This window comes from Canis lupus, chromosome 34 (genome assembly GCF_048164855.1).
Source record: "Canis lupus baileyi chromosome 34, mCanLup2.hap1, whole genome shotgun sequence".
Classification (NCBI taxonomy): domain Eukaryota; kingdom Metazoa; phylum Chordata; class Mammalia; order Carnivora; family Canidae; genus Canis; species Canis lupus.
Genome location: NC_132871.1, coordinates 10,748,668 through 10,769,666, shown reverse-complemented (window position 1 = coordinate 10,769,666; position 20,999 = coordinate 10,748,668). Strand labels below are relative to the sequence as shown.

At 36.2% G+C, this 20,999-nt stretch overlaps 1 protein-coding gene across 5 annotated transcripts in view; it reads left to right on the top strand.

The window, feature by feature from the left end:
* The window catches only part of MTX2 (metaxin 2), a 66,612-nt gene that overhangs the window by 11,592 nt on the left and 34,021 nt on the right, over positions 1-20,999 (top strand). For all 5 annotated transcript variants that reach the window (XM_072811464.1, XM_072811468.1, XM_072811463.1 and 2 more), the window contains exons 2-3: positions 15,039-15,086; positions 16,276-16,322. In XM_072811464.1, coding sequence (XP_072667565.1) covers positions 15,039-15,086; positions 16,276-16,322 — 95 coding nt within the window. The remainder of the gene's footprint in view (positions 1-15,038; positions 15,087-16,275; positions 16,323-20,999) is intronic.

Here is a 20,999-nt window from a genome sequence, read left to right as displayed (position 1 = left end):
ATTCTGTTGGTCACAACAGAGTTGAGTCTGGCCAGATTCAAGGAAAGGGGATTTAACTTCACTTCCTGATGGGTGGATGGGGTAGTTGGGGTGTTGGTGAGATTCTAGAAGAGCTCGTGGGACAGAATACACTGTTGTGGCCATCTTTAAGAAGGTAATATGCCACAGTGAACAAGGTGGCGATATATGGTGCGTAGAGGTCATTTGAGTCTGTTTTAATTAGATCTGGGAACTGACTAATCCCATTTAAAGTTCTCAAACAAGATGGGGGTGGATAGGAGTGGGTGTAGGTAGAATGGTATGTAAATGTAGGGTGTTGTCACGCATTATAATCAGTTATCTTTGGAGCTCTCTAAAACAAGCCATGCTTCTATTGCATGGCATTTCTCAAACCTCATGCATACGCTTGCACACATGTTCCCTTTTTTCTCCCCAAAGGCCTGTTATATGTGAAGGTTGAGGGCAGCTCTAGGGCAAGTTATTTTTAAAACACTCTATAGATGATTGGGCTGTGCACCTATTGTTAGGAACCATTAAGCAATTTGGAGAGCAAGTGAGTTTATGAGTTTCCTTTCCGCTATTGAATTTAGTACATATTATTGAGATGTTATCAGTCCTTAATTTGCTTTGATGGTTTTATTTCCAGAATTATAGCAACTTTTGGTGCCAGATATCTTTCAGACTTTAGATAGCAAAAGACCTGCTTGATTTCCAGCGGGATATATTTATTTGTTAGGTTGAGTACCTAATTTGCACTAGATCCCTCTGCTAAGTGCTGGCTTACTTAGAAGAATAAAACAATTCTTGCCTTTGATGAACTTACTTTTCTTGTGTAGGACACATCCATTGAAATGGATAATTTCAATATAAAGTGGTGTTTTGATAAATAGAAATGGTAATTTAGGAAGTCTTTACTGAGCACGTTTTATCACTTCTCAAACTGAATTGGGGTGTTAGATTTTCAGTAAATATCTCAAACTCCTCTCCCTGCCCCTCATCTTCTGTCTTGCACATTTCTTCTTTTGTTTGTTTTTTAAAGATTTTATTTATTTATTTGACGGAGTGAGAGAGAGCAAGAGCACAAACGGGGAGCAGTAGGCAGAGGGAGAGGGAGAAGGGGCTTTTATACCCAGGGCTCAATCCCAGGACTCTGAGATCATGACCTGAGCCAGAGGCAGACGCTTAACTGACTGAGCCACCCTGGTGCCCCTGTCTTGTGCACTTCTAATTATATTTTGGATCCAGTTCAGATTTTATGTCCTCTTGTGGATTATTTCTTGTCTTCCTCAGACAGATTTAGTTATTTCCTTAAGAGGATTCCTATAGTATTTTATATGTACTTCTGGTCTGATACTTCTGTTAATAGTAATTATTGATATATTCTGTGACCTAGAGACTGTATAAGGCACCTATATGATTTATCTAATTTTATTTTTCCAGCAACCTTAAAAGGTAGGTAACATTTCCCCTTTTTACAGAAGAAGTAATTGAAGTAAGAATAGGTTAATAAGCAACTTGGTCAAGGACACTCAGATAATAAGTTGTAGAGTTGGGAGGGGAACTTATATGTATCTGATTTTAAGATCTGTTTTTCCCTACACAACCTGTATTCACTTACTGTATTTTAAATGTATTTTATTTATTTATTTATTTATTTATTTATTTATTTATGATAGAGAGAGACAGAGAGAGAGGCAGAGACATAGGCAGAGGGAGAAGCAGGCTCCATGCACCGGGAGCCTGACGTGGGATTCGATCCTGGGTCTCCAGGATCGTGCCCTGGGCCAAAGGCAGGCGCCAAACCGCTGCGCCACCCAGGGATCCCTTAAATGTATTTTTAAAAGATTTTATTTATTTATTTTTGTGGGCAGGGGGAGAGAGAGCACACATGAGGGGGAGGAGGAGAGGGAGAGGGGCATAGGAGGAGGGAGAGGGACAAGCAGACTCTGAATTGAGCATGGAGCCCATTGCATGGCTTGATCTCATGACCCTGAGATCATGACCTGATCTGAAACCAAGAGTCGGATGCTTAACTGACTGAGCCACTCAGGTGCCCCTGACTTACGGTATTTTTTAAAAATTTTATTATTATTTTTAAAAATTTTTTATTTTTTATATTTTTTTGACTTACTGTATTTTAAGTGGTTATGTGTGTATCAGTCACCTGTTCTTCTCCCCCCATTCTCTGTCCAGGCTCTGTTCCCCCTACCCATTCAACAGAGTTAGATCCTGAGGAGCAATGATCGTTTTATATTCATATTTGGCTTTTTATCATATTTTGGTAGTTTATAAAAAAACCTATGTTCGTTCAGTTAAATGCCTTTAATATATATCTTTCCTCTGTCTCTGAGGATTTTTCCATCCCTATGCTCTTATTCCTGAAGGGATTCTGTGATGTTTGGGCTATATTTATATTCTTTCTTTGTTTCTTTGTTTCTTTATCTTGCAGTTTTGCCAAGATTTTAGAAGGCACAAGGACAGATCAAATGTTCTGTAGGGTCATTTGTTTCATGACTAGCTGGGAGGAGTGAGGAAGGAGGAATGGAAAGGAGGTAGAAAGGAGTGGTCACCTCACTTGATGTGAGAGACGGAGTTTATCTAGAGTACTGAGAGTAGTAAGCACATAGTAGATACTTAAAACATAGGCTTTTTTTTTTTTTTTTTAAAGATTTTATTTATTTATTCGTAAGAGACACACACACACAGAGAGGCAGAGACATAGGCAGAGGGAGAAGCAGGCCCCATGCAGGGAACCTGATGTGGGACCAGATCCCAGGATTCTGGGATCACACGCAGAGCCAAAGGCAGATGCTCAACCACTGAGCCAGCCAGGTGTCCCAAAACATAGGTGTTGTTAACCAGTGATTGTGTTTGATTTAGAGTAGTGGGAGAATTGCTCTTTAGTTTGAGGGGCATCTATTTTCCGTTTTCTAGATTTAGATTTGGAGAACTATCACACCTTAAATATTACATTGTTAACATTGTTGAGGTCTGATACTTTTGCGGGGCTGTTTGTCATCTTTGTTTTTTGTTTTTTGTTTTTTGTTTTGGCCAGAAATTGCACTTTTCATCATAACCAGCTGTTCTGTATAGTTCTGCTATTGATCTCATATTCATCTCCATTTCTGAGAAAAGTTCAGACCTACTGTCAGTGTTTCTTCTTTATCAGTTTCAGATCACCATTTTTTAAAAAGAATTCAGATATTGAGTCTTGGTTACAAGGTTCATGTATATTCACAATCACACATAATTGGCCTGCTTTTTTTTTTTTTAATTTAATTTATTTATTCATGACAGACACAGAGAGAGAGGCAGAGACACAGGCAGAGGGAGAAGCAGGCTCCATGCAGGGAGCCTGACATGGGACTCGATCCCGGGTCTCCAGGATCACACCCCAGGCCAAAGGCGGCGCTAAACCGCTGGGCCACTGGGGCTGCCCTGGCCTGCTTTTTTATCGGAAATTAATGAAAAATGGCTGGTTATTTTTATAATGCAACAAAGTCTAAATATGACCATTTGAGAAGAAGACGTTTACTTATTACTAAGAAAGAATGGAAGGCTTTAAATTTAACATGTATTCACTTTAGCTTCAGTTATTGGCTTGTTGATGTTGTGAATTAGTCTTCTTGACCCTTGTTAACCTCCAGAAGTTTGTTAGTTTTATGAAATTGATCCTTGAATGCCATTTTGAAATTGATCTCCAGTTTCACATAGATAGGTTTTGATGGCTCATGTTCAAGCCTCATAATGACTAACTTAATTTTACTTTCCTTATTGATTACATCTAATGGAAAAACTATCATTTAACCACTTTGGTTCCAAAATAAGCGAGACCTCCATTCATTAATCTTAAAGGCTTACTCTGGAACACTATAAAATTGAAACCTGTCACTAAGGCATGTTTTAAAACATGGCTTTAAGCCACAAGTGCAAATATTTAAGTAGAATAAGATGGACAAAAATCTTCTTGAATAAAATTAAACCACACAGGTCCTTACTACCACGTTTTCTGAGGGAAGTGAATGAAAGAGGTGAAAAGAACTTAATCTTATATCAGGTGTATTCTGTGTATCAGGGATAGTCTGTTTTTTGTAGTCTTTATAGACCATCTGCATCAGAGTGCTTTGGGGCCTGTTTGGATTCTTGGTTCTCCTCTCTACAGTATTAGAATCTCAGAGTTTAGGGTTTGGTGGAAATACGTAATTTTATGAAGTTCCACAGATCATTTTTACTAAGGGTTGAGAACTACTGTTGTAGGATGATTATAATTGCTTTAAATTCTAATTAATTATTACCTAAGAATGTTTGCGGGCTATGTAAGAGGTTAGCTAACACAGTTTGTGCTCACTGACTGGAGCCGGACTACCTGTGGTCAGACCCTGGCTCTTGTTGCTAACTAACACTGTAACTTTGAGCAAATTACTTATGCTTGTGCCTCAGTTTTCTTATTATAAAATACAGATAATAATAATAGTGTATACCTCATAAAGTTGTGAGATGGATAACATGTCAAGCACTTAAGTGCACAATAAACACAGTAAGAGTCCTAAAATTTTGTTTCCCTCGACTTTATTGAGGTATGGTTTACATATGCTTTTAAAGTATACAATTCAGTTTTTTTAGGATATTTACAGAGTTGTGATTATTATTACAATCAAATTGTAGAACATTTCCATCACTCCAAAAAGAAATCCCTTGCCCATTTACAGTCTTGTTTCTTATTCCCAGCCTGAAACAACCATTAATCTACTTTCTATCTCTGTAGATTTGCCTGTTTTGAGCATTTCATATAAATGGAATAAATACAATTTGTTTTCTTTGGTGACTGCCTTCTTTCACTGGGCATAATGCTTTTAAAATTTATGCCTGTTACAGCATGTATCAATACTTGGTTCTTTTTTATTACCAAGCACTGTTCTGTTGTATGGATATACCATATTTTGTTCATCCATTCTTCAATTGATGGTCATTTGGGTTGCTTCCACTTTTTGGCTGTTGTTAAAAATGCTGGTGTGAACATTTAACTACAAGTCTCCGTGTGGAGATATATATATATATATATATATATATATACATATATATATATATATATATATTTTTTTTTTTTTTTCATTTCCCCTGGGTGAATACCTAGGAGTTGAATTGCTGAGTCATGGGAATTCTGTTTAGCATTTTGAGAAACTGCTAAACTTTTTATATTCCTACCAGCAGTGCGTGAGTTCCAAATTTTCTATACCCTTTAAACATTTTTTATTTCCTGTCTTGATAGGCATTCTGTGGGCGTGAAGTAGTAAACATTGTGGTTTTGACTTACATTTCTCTAATGACTCATGATATTGAGTATGTTTTCATGTGCTTGTTGGTTATTCATGTATCTCCTTTGGAGAAAAGTGTTCAAATCCTATGCCCATTAAAAAATTGTGTTATTTGTCTTTTGAGTTGTAAAAGTTCTTTATGAATTCTGGATATAACATTTGTCAGTCTTGGGAAATCTTAGCTCTTATCATCGTCATCATCGTTATCATTATCTACCTAGATAGAAGTTTAGGTAGTGTTTGACCAGAAGGAGATAGATTCTCCTTATTTTCTATTTTATTTGGGGCCTTACTTTGGTTGTGAGGGGGGAAGTTCTGCCCTCTATAGTTTTCTTGAATTTTGAACTTGTTTGCTTTCTATCCTCTGCTTTCTGAATGGCAGGTTATTAGAACTCATTTGTCTTGGATAGTAATTCTATCATATTATTCGTGTGCCTTCACTTTGGGTCATTTTAATTGCCCCTATAAAAGGGATCCCAAAGTGTTCCTTAGCCCCTTACACTGTGTGAGAACAGAAGTCAGAGACCCAGAAGAGGGACCATCACCAGAACCTGACCATGCTGGCATCCTTATCTTGGGCTTCCAGCATCCAGAACTGTGAGGAAGAAATTTCTGTAGTGTGTAAGCAAGCCCCCAGTCTGTGGTACATTGTTGTTGAAGCCCAAATGGACTAGGACAAGTAGCCTTACTACCATATTAAAGAATGCTTACTTGCCAGCTTTTTTAGGTTTGTGGAAGTGGCATGTGCCACATGATACTTGTGTTCTCCTAAGTGAGCCATTTTCTGACATGAACATTGTTCTCTGACTATTGAGGTGATGGGAGAATGGTTTTAAATTCTTTTTGTGGGAAGAGTCACTTCCTGCATATACACCCTGTGTGATATCATTAAACATCCCCTGTGAAACAGTAGCTCAGGGCCATTGCTGTTTAATACTTTCATGATCAGTATTTTCTGGAATATGGTATTATCTCTGAATTGTTATTATAGTTTGTAGATTGAATTGCTTTAAATCTAACACATAGTTCTTAAAATTCTAGTTTTGATAAAGTCCCATGTCATCATACTGTAAGTCTAAACATCTTAAAAATCTATTTTAAATGAAAGCTTTATATCATAACTGCCTAAAACTTGATAGGTGTCAGTGTTGATATCACAGAGATCATCAGCATAATAATTATGTCAAACTAGTAAACTTACTTCCTTCTTTTCTCTTTGTGTCTTGCAGTAACCTGTCCATGTTTATGAGCTGCCAAATGCTTTTTGAGTATTTTGTTTTCTCAGTAGTATTTGCATTTATACCTTTGGCAGAAAGCCATCCAAATTTGGAGATAGGCTATACATGTTTCTTATTCCTTTTGTATAACACTGTCTAAATAGTCTTAGGAAGCTGAAGAGATGACATCTATGAGCTTTTGGAATCTAGTTGCCTAAGGATAAACTGGGTTTGACTTCATTAGTGCACAAATGATAGGGTTGTGTAGAGTTATTATAACATTAATCAATTTGATGGATTGGAAATATGACAGTACTGAAGCAGCATGTAATATTAGTGCCTATTATTCTACAAATTATGTCTTCACCTACATTCATATGCCAGAAGAGTCATGTTGTGCATTAAGAATGCAGAACTTAAAAAACAGCAACACAGGGCACTTCTTTCCATGGCCCTTCTCTGGTCCTCTTAGATTAGATCATCAAGAAATAGACTTTGGAATTAGACTTTTTTATTAGGTCATAGCACTTTCATGCTGTGAAATACTCTATATTGAATGGCATGGATAGATTATCTGCCCCTTCTGTGGCCCAAAACTATCATTTAACCACTTTGGTTCCAAAATAAGCGAGACTGGAAAGAATACTATAGGTAAAATATAGCATGTGTAACAGATGAAGGCATATATATATGTGAATTTATGGGCCAGTAGTACTTTGCTATAAGTCATAATAGACTAGTAGTACATTTTTTTTTGTTGTTGTTATATTGTATTGGTTGATAAAGCTTAAAAATAGTAGATACTTTGAAGATAATTAAATGAGAAGCAAATATGTATTTTTTGGGGCATAGGTATTATTTTACCCTGTGTGCATTTCTGACACTGATTTATTTATATATGCTTTTGTTTATTTTTATCTTATAGCTTTCAAAAGTCCAAGAGTATGTATCTTCTCTTTTTAAAATTTTTATTTATTTATTTATTTAATTTTTAATTTATTTTTATTTTTATTTTTCAATATATTTTTAATTTAATTTTTTATTTTTATTTATTTTTTATTTTTCTTAAATATTTTATTTATTTATTCATGAGACACACACACACACACACACACACACAGAGACAGAGACACAGGCAGAGGGAGAAGCAGGCTCCATGCAAGGAGCCTGATGTGGGACTCGATCCTGGGTCTCCAGGATCACACCCTGGGCTGCAGGCGGCGCTAAACTGCTGCGCCACCAGGGCTGCCCCTATTTAATTTTTTTTTTCCCTATTTAATTTTTTAAAAAAAGATCTATCCATTTATTTTAGAGAGAGAGAGTGTACATGTACCAGTGAGGGGAAGGGCAGAGGGAGAGAACCTTCAAGCAGACTCCCTGTTGAACACAGAGCCCCACGTGGGGCTCCATCTTGTGACCCATGAGATCATGATCTGAGTTGAAACCAAGGATCAGGTGCTTAACTGACTGAGGCACACAGGCACTCCCTCTCTCTCTCTCTCTTTTTTTTTTTAAACACTGTTCTTCCCAACTTAAATACTTACAGGAGTGGAGAAAATGTCAGTGTTTTTTCTTGGTAAAAATAGTAAGAACTTTCATGGGTTTTTTGCTAAGGAATAAGATGTCATTCCAATTTGAGGTAATGAATTAATGTGGGTCACTAAGTACCTCAGAGTAAGTTATTGCTGTTATGGAAATGATATAGTAGTTTCTTATTAAAAAATTTCTGAAAGGGAAGTAGATTTACTTTGGAACTCTTGAAATAAAGATATTAGCTTACAGTGATACTTAGACAAAAATTAAATCTAGCTTAGTATGTAGTTCTTATTTTAACATATGTTACTATAAATGCCACATTCAGTTTGGAGCAATTGAGAAGCCAAGTCTTTTTTTTTTTTTTTTTAAAGATTTATTTATTTATGATAGAGAGAGAGAGAGAGAGAGAGAGAGAGAGAGGGTTAGAGACACAGGAGGAGGGAGAAGCAGGCTCCATGCCGGGAGCCCGACACGGGACTTGATCCCAGGACTCCAGGATCATGCCCCGGGCCAAAGGCAGGCGCTAAATCTCTGAGCCACCCAGGGATCCCCGAGAAGCCAAGTCTTTCATAAATAATCTCAGGACCATAGGATTTCCACATTCTAGGGGTTTACTGCATAGAGAGATAAGATATTGATATAATAATAGAATAAACTGATGAATTACTGAACTCTACATCTGAACTGTAGGTTGACTAATTGAATTTACATAAAAATAGAATAAAGTAGAAAGTAATATAGGATATAAGACAAGTGCAGACTGCTTTAGACAGTATAGATAAAAGAAAAATTAGATTTGTTCAGTTAAAAAGCCTTCTTGATGTAGGTGTCATTTAACCTTGGTGTTGAAAAAGGTATAGGATTTGGATATGTGGTGGTGCAGGGACTATTCTTGGACAGGAGAAGAAGTTGAGCAAAGTCACAAAAGTGAGAAAGTTTGAAGTATATAGGGGAAATTTTAGGTATTATGGTAAGATATGAGGGTCTTGTTTTACCCCCCCCCCCCCCCGTATTAACTTAGGTGTGTTCTTTCCAACCTTTTCTCATAGTCAAAAAAGATGATTTTGCACAATAGAGGAGGACTCCTTTTTGTTCAGGGGTATGGAATGGCTGGGTTCTTTGCTAAAATGTCAAATAAGTAGTTGTTTAGTAATGCGGTATTTTTCAAAGTGGAGTGGGATGTAACTCCCTGCGTTACGTAAGACAGTTGTTTGAAGTATAGAAAGTAAGTATTGGAGCTTGGATTTCAACTTATTTTTTTACTTTGTTTTCTTTTTTAATGTGTGCTTTATAATGTACATGATTTGTTAGCTTAGGAATACTGACCGTGTCATCTCTAAATCTATTTGTGCCTAATGCTCAAATATTTTTTTTGTTGGGGAACTTAGATTTTAAAAAGCAGTGGTGCCTGGGTTAGAATTGTAGGGTGTGGAAAGGGGAGTTCTGAGATAATAGGTCAGATAATTGAAGGCCTTGTGTCGGTTTTAGGAGTGCTGTAACAGTAATATCAAATGGAAACTGTACATTTGACCTGAAACAAAGAAACACATTTCCAGGTTTAGGGTCAGTGCTGAGGTAATTAACGGAATTAGATTCCGCCAACCATTTAGGCTGCTGTTTGATATTTTTATATTTGTGTTACTGGTTGTAGTATTAAAGTTTTCTTGGTCAAGTTTCCCTTTTTTAGCCATGTTATGTAATTTCCTTATCTTCTGTGCTGCATTCTTAGCATAAACAGTACAGGATAATAACAATACTGATAGTGGTAATAATAAAAACATTCAGCCAAGGGATCCCTGGGTGGCGCAGCGGTTTGGCGCCTGCCTTTGGCCCAGGGCGCGATCCTGGAGACCCGGGATCGAATCCCACATCGGGCTCCCGGTGCATGGAGCCTGCTTCTCCCTCTGACTGTGTCTCTGCCTCTCTCTCTCTCTCTCTCTCTGTGACTATCATAAATAAATAAAAATTAAAAAAAAAAAAACATTCAGCCAACATTTACTGATTAGGTAGTAAGTTCTGGGGATGAAGTGGTAAGCAAAGATCAGAAAGGAACACTGGATTCATGGTTTTTATGTTCTATTAGGGGAAATAAACAATCAGTCCTCAAATCAGTGTAAAAATATTGTCTGCATTAAGTGGTACTTGCTGTCAAGCTAGTAAAGAGTGTTTGAACTATTCAAGGAGGGTCAGTGAAGGCTTCCCTGAAGACATGACTGGCTACATATTGTGTAGGGCCCAGTGCAAAAGGATCACATGAGGCCCCTGCTCAAAGAATGCTAAGACTAAGAGAACGTTAAACCAAGTGTGGAGCCCTTCTAAGCACCAGCCTTGTGCAGTTGCTCAGGTGGCACGTCCAGGAAGCCAGACGAACATCTCAGCATGTTTGAGCTGATACAGTAGCAGTGGAAGATAGCTCCTGGGCAGAGAAAACAGCACAAATGAATCTCTGGGGCAGGAAGGAACATGGTGCATCCAGAAACTGACTGAAGGCCAGTGTGGCCAGATTGTAGAGTGCGGTGAGGTCAGAAGGCCAGAGAGATAGAGAGGGTGATGTGTAAGGTCAAGTTGAGGAATCTGATCTTTATTCCAAGAGCCACACCAACTGTTGATGTGTTTTAGGCATAAAGTTTACTTTTGATGTGCTAATAATACCAGTATCTTGTACCTTAACAGCATTGAGCAACAGTCTCTCTCAGTCCCCCATATCCTACCAAAATTTTTCCAGAAACTTTGAGTCTCACCTTTTTTTTTTTTTTTTTAAAGATTTTATTTATTTATTTGAGAGAGCACAAGCAGGGGTAGGGGCAGAGGGAGAGGGGAAAAGCAGGCTTCCCACTGAGCAAGGAGGTCATTGTGGGGCTCTATCCCAGGACCCTGAGATCATGACCTGAGCTGAAGGCAGATGCTTAAGCGACTTAGCCATCCTGGTGCTCCTGAGTCTCACTTTCTTTTTTTTTATTTTTAAAATTTTATTTAAATAGGTCTCACCTTCTGTATGTATTCTAAGGCTGATCTTTCCCAAAGGTGAGTTTAATAAGGCACTTCACACTGGGGAGTGTTTTTGGTGGTAGAAGCTGAAAATAGATGAGTCATGAACTTTTATTCACTATTGAATTTGTTTATGATTTAAAACATTTTAGGTCACTGGAGGTAAAACTAGTAAGAGATAAAAATGTTTTATTATTACGTAAGATGTTTCTTTTTAAATGCTACAGATTTTTAAGGGCTGTTGTCAGCACTGTAATTTAAAAATTTTTAATCTCCCTCTTTTATACATGATCGGGGCAATGGGTCGGTTTTGGCTTGCCTAACCTTGGGAAAGAGGAATAGGAAAGCAGTTGCATTTTGGGGCTTTGTCTTTCAGGTAATAGGCGTTCTTGGTAAAGAAGACTTTCATTAATGTTATCCAATCTGAGAAATAGGCATTGTTCTTTGTCAGGTGTGGATAAGAGTGTTCATGATTCATGGATTTACTTATGAAGGCAGTTAATAGAGTTCGTTTCCTGGAAAGGTACCTACGCGGTTGGTTTGTAGATCCATTACCATGCCACACAACTTAGGATTTTCACTTTTGGTTCTCTATCAAATGACATTCAAGCTCTTTCTTGTCCCATGTCATGTTTAAAATGTAATTACTTGAGCTGGTTCATGTGGGTGATGCACTTAAATCAGTGATATTTGTATGCTTTGAGCTGCTCATGGGTGAGATGGGTAGTCGATCATTCCTTGCATACTCTACCATTTCTTGCCTCCTGGTCCATGGATGCACTAAAATGTCATGCTGCTAAACTGACATAGATATAGGGTTTTATCAACCTATTTGCCTTCTCTTTTTAAATAATAGATTCTATTTGTGAAGGTAACACCAGATGTTTTTGGCAGTTACTTTCTGAGAATTTTTTTTTCTAGATTTTATTTATTCACCAGAGACACAGAGAATGAAGCAGAGACATAGGCAGAGGGGGAAGCAGGGTCCCTGTAGGGAGCCCCATGTGGGACCTGATTCTAGGACCCAGGGATCACACTCTGAGCCAAAGGCATATATGTGTTCAACCGCTGAGCCACCCAGGCATCCCTGAGAATTTATTTTCAACAGTAGTTTCTAAGTTGGAATATGTGTCATATTCTGGAACAAGGAAAATATACCCCTTCACCCCAGTTTCCATCTTTAGGTTCTTATTAATAACAGAGATTTCAGTATTTGTAGGCAACTTTTTTTTTTTTTTTTTAAAGATTTTATTTATTTATTCATGAGAGAGAGAGGCAGAGACACAGGCAGAGGGAGAAGCAGGCTCCATGCACTGGGAGCCCAATGTGGGATTCGATCCCGGGTCTCCAGGATCGCGCCCTGGGCCAAAGGCAGACGCTAAACCGCTGTGCCACCCAGGGATCCCTGTAGGCAGCTTCTTTATTTTTATTTGTAATCAGGTAACATGTCTCCAGATTTCTTTATTTTCACATATGTCTGTTGTATTAGATCTAGAGAATCCATGGTAGTGATAATAAATTAACATTTACCTGAACACATAAATTTCTGTTCATATGAGAACTCTGCGATACTGCCCAATAGTGAAATAACTTCTGATTAATCAGAGAATACTTAAATTATATCGTGTATGTGCTTAATGCTAAGTGTATGTTACTGCATTGTTTTGAAAACTTGTAATCCATGTATATTACATATAAAATCAAGCTAACCATAGTTAAAATTATCAGAATTTTTAATTAGAACACCCTATTGCTTTAGCATAGATGATAATATTAAGTTTAGTAAAATTTTGATTAGCCAGAATGTTTAGGGAACAAAGTGGTAGGTTTAATCAAGTATCAGGGTAGCCTATACAGATGGGACATATCTATGACCTCAAGAAACTTAGTTTCAGTATCTTTGAAATTTTTGTAAATTTTACTTATATGCTTCATTGCTTTAATTAGATTTGGATGCATATAATTGAATCTTTTTAAAAATAATTGAATCTTCGATGATGTAGGATTTTATAACAAATGAACCTCATGGTATTGTTTCTCATATAGATGTAAACGGTATAGGTGTGCTGACCATACAGTTTATCCTAAAAGGTTATTTTTTAGTAATTTGCTGATGTCAGCTTGTTTTTGTTTCCTTGACTTTTGTTTTAAAAACTGTGTTACAAAAAAAAAACAAAAACAAAAAAAAAACAAAACAAAAAAAACTGTGTTACACAGGTTAATTGGGTTCTTCCTGAAATTCTATTTTGTTAAAAGTTTACAGAAACGTATACTAAATATTTAGTTTTACTGCCTTTTTGGTATGTGAGTTGAAACTCACTAGCTTTTATGTATGTGTATAATACATATATTTTTAAAGTTTTATTTATTTATTCATGAGAGACAGAGAGAGAGGCAGGACATAGGCAGAGGGAGAAGCAGGCTCAATGCAGGGAGTCAGATGTGGGACTCGATCCCGGGACTCCAGGATCACGCCCTGAGCCGAAGGCAGACGCCCAACTGCTGAGCCACCCATGCATCCCTGTATATGTATAATATTATGAGCAACAGCATATAAAACTATGTATGGTGTATGTTGCTTGAGGTTTTCATGGTATTATTCCTAAATATGAGCCTAATTTTGTATAGCCCAAACCAAACCAAAAGTAGCATTTATAATAATATGATTTTTTTCCCTTTTCATTCTGAAGTATGAGTAAAAGCAAATTAAAGGCCTCCTTGCTCCCTAGACTATTTAGTGCATCTCAATGAGATGTTAAGAGTTATGGTCAAGCTTGGCTTCAGGCTTAAAATTAGTTTTATTAGCTTTATTTCACATCGTAGGTACTTACAGGTTCATCATGCCACTCTACTTTGTTTTTGTGGAGTGGTGGTGGTGGGTTCAAGGCAATGGAATGTTCTAGAATACAACAGGGTTCTTCTGTATGTTTAAATACTACCAATTTATAAGGAAAGATGTGTAGCCTGAAAAAGATATATTTGATTCTTTTGTATAGTGTTGTCTGTTTGAAATTTTGAAAGTTTACAATAAAATATTATAAATATTGTTTCACTATTTTTTGATAGTGAATCGAATTCAATATCTTATTATTATTATTTTTTAGGATTTATTTATTTAAGTAGTCTCTGCACTAATGTGGGGCTTGAACTCACACCCCCAAGATCAAGAATTGCATGCTTTCCTGACTGGGCCAGACAGACATCCCCAAATTAGTATCTTTTAAGTAATATTTTGGAATGGCTATGTTTGGAGGCTAAAAGAATAGTAGCATATCATCTGTTTTAGTTTTTAAATTTTCATTTTTGATTGGGCAAGATGTCTTCCACCTCTTCTCTGCTAAAACAACACCACAACTCCCCACCAAATAATAAACCAAACATGCATATATATACATATATATGTATGTGTGTATATATATATGTATGTATATTTTTAAAGATTTTATTTATTGGGACGCCTGGGTGGCTCAGCAGTTGAGCATCTGCCTTTGGCTCAGGATGTGATCCCGGGTCTGGGGATCGAGTCTCACATTGGGCTCCCTGCAGGGAACCTGCTTTGCCGTCTGCCTGTGTTGCTGCCTCACTCTCTGTGTGTCTCTCATGAATAAATAAATAAAATCTTTTTAAAAAATTTATTCATGAGAGACACAGAGACATAGGCAGAGGGAGAAGCAGGCTCCCTTTGGGGTGCCTGACGTGGGATTCAATCGCAGGGTCCTGGGATCCCAACCTGAGCCAAAAGCAGGCTCAACTGCTGAGCCGCCTAGGTGTCCCCCAAACGTGCATTTAAAAGAAATTATCTAACCTACTTATACAGGATACCATGCAACCTAAGGTGGTATGGTTTGTTGCCATATTTAAGGTAACCTTGGCAATTGACCTTAATTAAATGCTCTAGGCAGATATTTGTGCTTATTAATTTTTTTGGTTATTGATACGTTTTTGCCCTATGTGCCTAATTGTCACTGCCTTGTCTCCACAGCTGCAGAACCTTGGCCTGAAAATGCTACCTTGTATCAACAACTGAAAGGTAGGTACTTGTTCACAATTAAAAATGGCTACGTATAAAAATATATCTAGGTTGCCTGGGTGGCTCAGTTGGTTAAGTGTCTGCCTTCCGCTCAGCTCATGGATCTCAGGGTCCTGGGATGGAGCCCCTCATTGGGCACCCTGCACAAAGGGAGTCTGCTTCTCCTTCTCCCTCTGCCCCTTCCTCCCCTGCTTGTGCTCTCTTTGTCTTCAATAAATAAGTAAAATCTTAAAAATATATATACATATATATATTTATAACCCAAAAGAAAAACAACCCCTCAATAATATCACTTCTGAAAGAACATAAAGAAGGGTTCTCTTGTATAATATGTCTAGGAGATTTTATCTAAACTTGTATCTGCCAGTGTAAACCAACTATTCATGGCCTATAAGGTCCTTAGTTTATTATTGACTCATTATATTGGCTGCTGTAGGCAGTGTAAAATGATGTGGTTGCAGGAGCAGTTGGCAGATTTACTGCACCAATAGCTGACACAGCAGATTTTTGAAGTCCTGTGGTAAAGTGGGTTCTCAGTAAAAAGGAACTGTTAAAATGTATAGGCTAGGATGGTTCAGGCTCCCTTTAGCAGCTCTTCATATATCATCAGATCACATTATGGACCCCATTTGGGGCTCAGCAGCCTGCTGCAGTTGTCAGAAGACTGCAAAGTAATGAAGACTAATAGTGAGCAGCCCTAGTCTTCTAAGCATGGAATTTTTATTGCAGCAAACTTGTCATCTTTCTTTTGTGTGACAGACCTAGACACACTGTGCAATATTAACTGCAAGCTGGTTTTATATGATTTTAAATGCTTTTACTTTTAACTAAAGGGGTTTGAGCACATACTATTTTACTTAATTTTAATGAAAAGAGGAATAATATTTCTTGAAAAGTTGAAAAATGAATTTGTTTTTGAGTGATTTTAATTAAATATTGTTGATAAAATGCAATAAATGATCAATTAGTTTTAGAGGAAATAGTCTTGTTTTATCATTATGTACATATTGTGGTAATTTAATCAAAATTATGATTGGACAATAGCATTGATATAGAACTTAATTACTTTAGTGAAAGGCTATACCTTTTATTTTTAAAAATAGGAATAGTGTTTTAAAAGAAAAGTATTTATATTTTACTTGTTTAGCAATCTCACTTTTGACTCAGACCTTTCATTGTATTTCCACAGGGGAGCAAATTTTGCTTTCTGACAATGCAGCTTCTCTTGCTGTGCAGGTAAATATGTAAATAATGTAATATTTTTCACTTGAGTTGCAACTGTTTTTTCCTCTCCAGGCAGTCTGTGATGTTGTATGTTTATAATTTTTCCGTGTGAGATACCATTATCAATATAACATCTCTTCTGTGAAGTATAATTTTATTAAGTAATATTTTCAGTTAATTGTTGCTGGTATATAAAATAAACAAAAATCTTCATTCTTTTATAAAAATCACTTATGTGTTAGATGTATTCTCTTAGTAGTTTAGCTTTTGGCTAGATATGATGGTATTGATTTTTTGTGGTGATACGTTCACTTGTGGACAGTTATTTTCTAACTTATTTGTAAAGATTTATTTACCACATATTTTTAAGCATCATTCTTTCACTGTGCTCATTCTAGCTTAATCCATTTGTTAATCTGGAAGCAGATATACTCTAGCTATTCCTTATGTATTTATTGATTATATTAGTGTCTATTATTCCCAAACCACTTATTGAATGCAATAGCTCTTCACATTGTATATCACAGTTGGGTAATCCAAAAAAGGTTAGTGGTCCTGTAAACTTTAAACTGCACCACAGGAGGAATAGGATACTTGGGGATTATTTGCTTTAAAAACAAGGTATACAGTGTTATACTATATATTAACTAACTGAAATTAAACAAACAAACCCTTACAGATATTGCTAAAGGGCCCTGTATAACCTTCACTGATTCTGTTTCCCTCTCCCTTCTCTTTCATTATCCTGAATTTGCTTATCATATGATTAGACTATAGATAACTATGCATATGTAAAGAGGGAACAAAAATAACTAGTAATGTAGATTGCTTTTTATATTCATATAAATTTAAGAAATTGTATATGTTCTTTTTTTGGCACTTTGTTTTTTATATTTGTCCATTTTGATAGATGATGTATCTCTGATTTACTCATTTTCATTGATATATGTTATCCTGCTATATGAATATACTATAATTCACTTAAAAAAAGAGAAATGTTTATGGAGATTATAGAATTAAAGTTATTCAAATGTTTTACATATGTAGCTGTTATTTAATTAGCTTACATAGTTTGAATCACTATGTAAGCTAACTATGAATACTAAAAGAGGATTTTATTGTGTAGCACCTAAAAGATAACTTAAAAGATAAACCTAAGACGTGGCATTTTTGGAGATAGGACTGTGAGCTTCTGGAGAACAGAAAGAAAGAGAAGAAAGGGCCCATGAGATTTTGCTATGTTGCAGGCATGATGGAAAGCACTTGGTCATCTCACATTCTTTTTATTCAACTTGGTACTCTGTGTTTAGTTACTGTGTTTGATAGCATGTCATTTAGCACACTTTTGTTTTCATTAAGCAAGGAAAGAAGGAAAAGATGGAAAGAAATGTATTTGGATAATAATTCATATGAGTATCTATGAATATCTTTAAGTTTCTTTCAGATTTATTTAAAATCTTTTTACCAAAAATGTAAATTACATTTATTTATTTATCTTTATTTTATCTTTAGATGCTAGTATTATAACTAGTGTATTTTTTCTTATGTTAACCTTTGAGAAGCAGAAATTCTCAGTTGATTATATGCAATAAATATGGACTTTATATTGCTATAAATCTTTTTTTTTTCTTGGTAAGGGTGAATTAAAATTTAGCTTTCAAATACTAATAACACTGCGTAGCATACCAGATGTACTCAGTAAATGTTGAGTGAAAGGTTTATAAGTGTGGTAAAAGCAATTTTGCCTGATAACTGATAGCACAAGCAAATTATTTGCTGTGTGTAAAACAGTATTTTCACTGTTTATCTTGGAAAAAATAGCTTCATGACCCAGTGAATATTTTAGTTGAAGCACTAATTCTTTTTTTTTTTTTTTAAACATTTTTTTTTTAATTTTTATTTATTTATGATAGTCACAGAGAGAGAGAGAGAGAGGCAGAGACACAGGCAGAGGGAGAAGCAGGCTCCATGCATCGGGAGCCCGACATGGGATTCGATCCCGGGTCTCCAGGATCGTGCCCTGGGCCAAAGGCAGGCGCCAAACCGCTGCGCCACCCAGGGATCCCTTGAAGCACTAATTCTTAACCTCTTTTTAATTGCCATTAAATTGCCAGGGATAATTCTTTTTAGGACTTCATGAAAACTGTAAAACATTTCTCCAGAAAACATTCCAGTGCACACACGCAAATAGAAATATACCTAAACTATTCTGCATATCGTTTGATGGGATTTGCTGTAGCTATTTGGGGGTGCCTTGTGAAAAGACCCTAAAATTGCTGAAGTAATTTTCACCAAGGAATAGAGCAGTGGTTCTTAACTGAAGGAGATTTCTACCCAACAGAAGACATTTGACAGTATTTAGATATTTCTGGTTGTCATAACTGTTGAAGTGTATGCTATTGGCATCTACTGGGTAAATGCCAGGGATACTGTTAAACATCTTACAATGCCCAAGACAGTCCCTCCACAACAAAGATTACCAGTCCCAAACGTAAATGGTTTTAATGTTGAGAAATTCTGGAATTAACTAGTTTTCAGTACAAACTGATGTATGTTACCATTAAAAAAAAATAATAATAATGTTTTAAGTAATCTGAAGAAGAAATTTTAGTGTATACTTTATTTAGCAACTCTATTTTTATGGTTCCTATTAATTTACTTTCTTACCATGGCTTCTCAAATCATAGTTCCAATTAAAACTAAAACCAGGGCAGCCTGGGTGGCTCAGCGGTTTAGCGCTGCCTTTGGCCCAGGGTGTGATCCTGGAGATCTGGGATTGAGTCCCACGTCGGGCTCCCTGCGTGGAGCTTGCTTTTCCCTCTGCCTATGTCTCTGCCTCTCTCTCTCTCTCTGTCTGTCTTTCATGAATAAATAAATAAAATCTTCAAAACAAAACAAAACTAAAACCAGAAGAAAAGAACCTTTTAAAATGCAGAATTTGCTTAACCATTTCAATTTTTTTGTTATCCTACATATGTCACTTAGATGATAAATTAACCAGCATATATTAAAAATTCTTAGTTTTCTTCAATATTCTTTGACTTGACAGCTGATAGTAGCCATGACTATAAATGTGACTTTTCCAGATATCTGATGTAAACTTTATGGAGTAATTTTCTTCTATATAGTGGACCAGTATCCGTTTAGAAGAATCAGTTAAATGTGTAAATTGATCAAAACAATGTGACAGGTATCCATAAACTGGATATTTTCTGGAAGATACCAGATATCAAGCATCAGATATTTTAATAGTCTGCCAGTTAAGCCATCAGGAAATTTAAATTTTACTTACCACATAGACTTGGCATTTATTATATTCCTGGAACTAAGTGGTTAGATCTTTTTTGATTAAAGGAACCCTTATGATTTCAGTTTAAAAGAAAATAAATTTTTCCCTGGACTGTTATTTCCTCTTAGATTTACTTTTTCCCCCTCATCCACAAAGTCTAGTCATATACCAATCTTGTATGTTGGAAATAGTGAAGTATTAGTGTAGCATGTTCCTCTGTTCTCATGAGCAGAGTGTGTGTGTGTGTGCGCAGCAGTATGTATATACATATATAATCAATCTGTATGTGTGTGTAATTGGGAAAAGAACTTTGATAACAATTCTCTGTTACTACTGTCTCACTTCCTAAGCCTGAACCACTGTCCAATAGATATATAATGTATATAATGTTGGCCACATATGTAGTTTAAAATTTTGTGGTAGTCTCATTAAAAAAATGTAAAAAGAAACATGAAATTAAAAAAAAAGAAACATGAAATTAATTTTAATCATATTTTATTTAACCTTGTGTATCCAAATATTATAATTTTAATATATGATTAGTACAAAATTTATTAATGGGATGTTTTACTTTTTTTATATTAAGTTCAAAATCTGAAGTGTATTTTTTACTTAACAGCACATCTCAGTTTGTGCTAGTTACATATCAGATGCTCAATAGCCACATGTAGCTGATGGCTCTTGTTTTGAACCACACATATCTAGAAATACACTATGAACTACACTATTCACATGTGAATTCCCCTGCAAGATTTCTGCATAAAATGTCTTATTTTCTTTTGAGAAGTTTATGACTTTACTGATTTGATAAATGCTGTCTTTTATAGCAGTTTCCCAAGTAAAATGGGCAGTTGACCTCTTCAGATACAGTATACCTTAAACATTTCTCTTTGTTTCAAGTTTCTTCATCTGTAAAATTGAGATATAATAGAAGCTATTTTATTGGATGTCATGAGGATTGACTGTGTTAATATATATAAAGTACTTAGAAAAATATGTGGCATAATGTAAATATGCAATGAATGTTGGTTATTATTTCCTTCTATTCATTGACAGAAGTGTATATAATCAATATCAGCAGGAGGAATGGAAGCTTGCAGGCCTTATAATGCCTTAACACACTGAAGTAATTAAAATAAATGTTAGGTTTAAGAATTTTTTGGAGGGGGGCAGGCCCGGTGGCGCAGCGGTTTAGCGACGCCTGCAGCCCAGGGCGTGATCTGGAGACCCTGGATCGAGTCCCATGTCAGGCTCTCTGCATGGAGCCTGCTTCTCCCTCTGCCTGTGTCTCTGCCTCTCTCTCTCTCTCTCTTTCTGCATCTCTTTGAATAAATAAATAAAATCTTAAAAAAAAAAAAAAAAGAATTTTTTGGAGGGGTGCCTGGGTGGCTCAGTTGGTT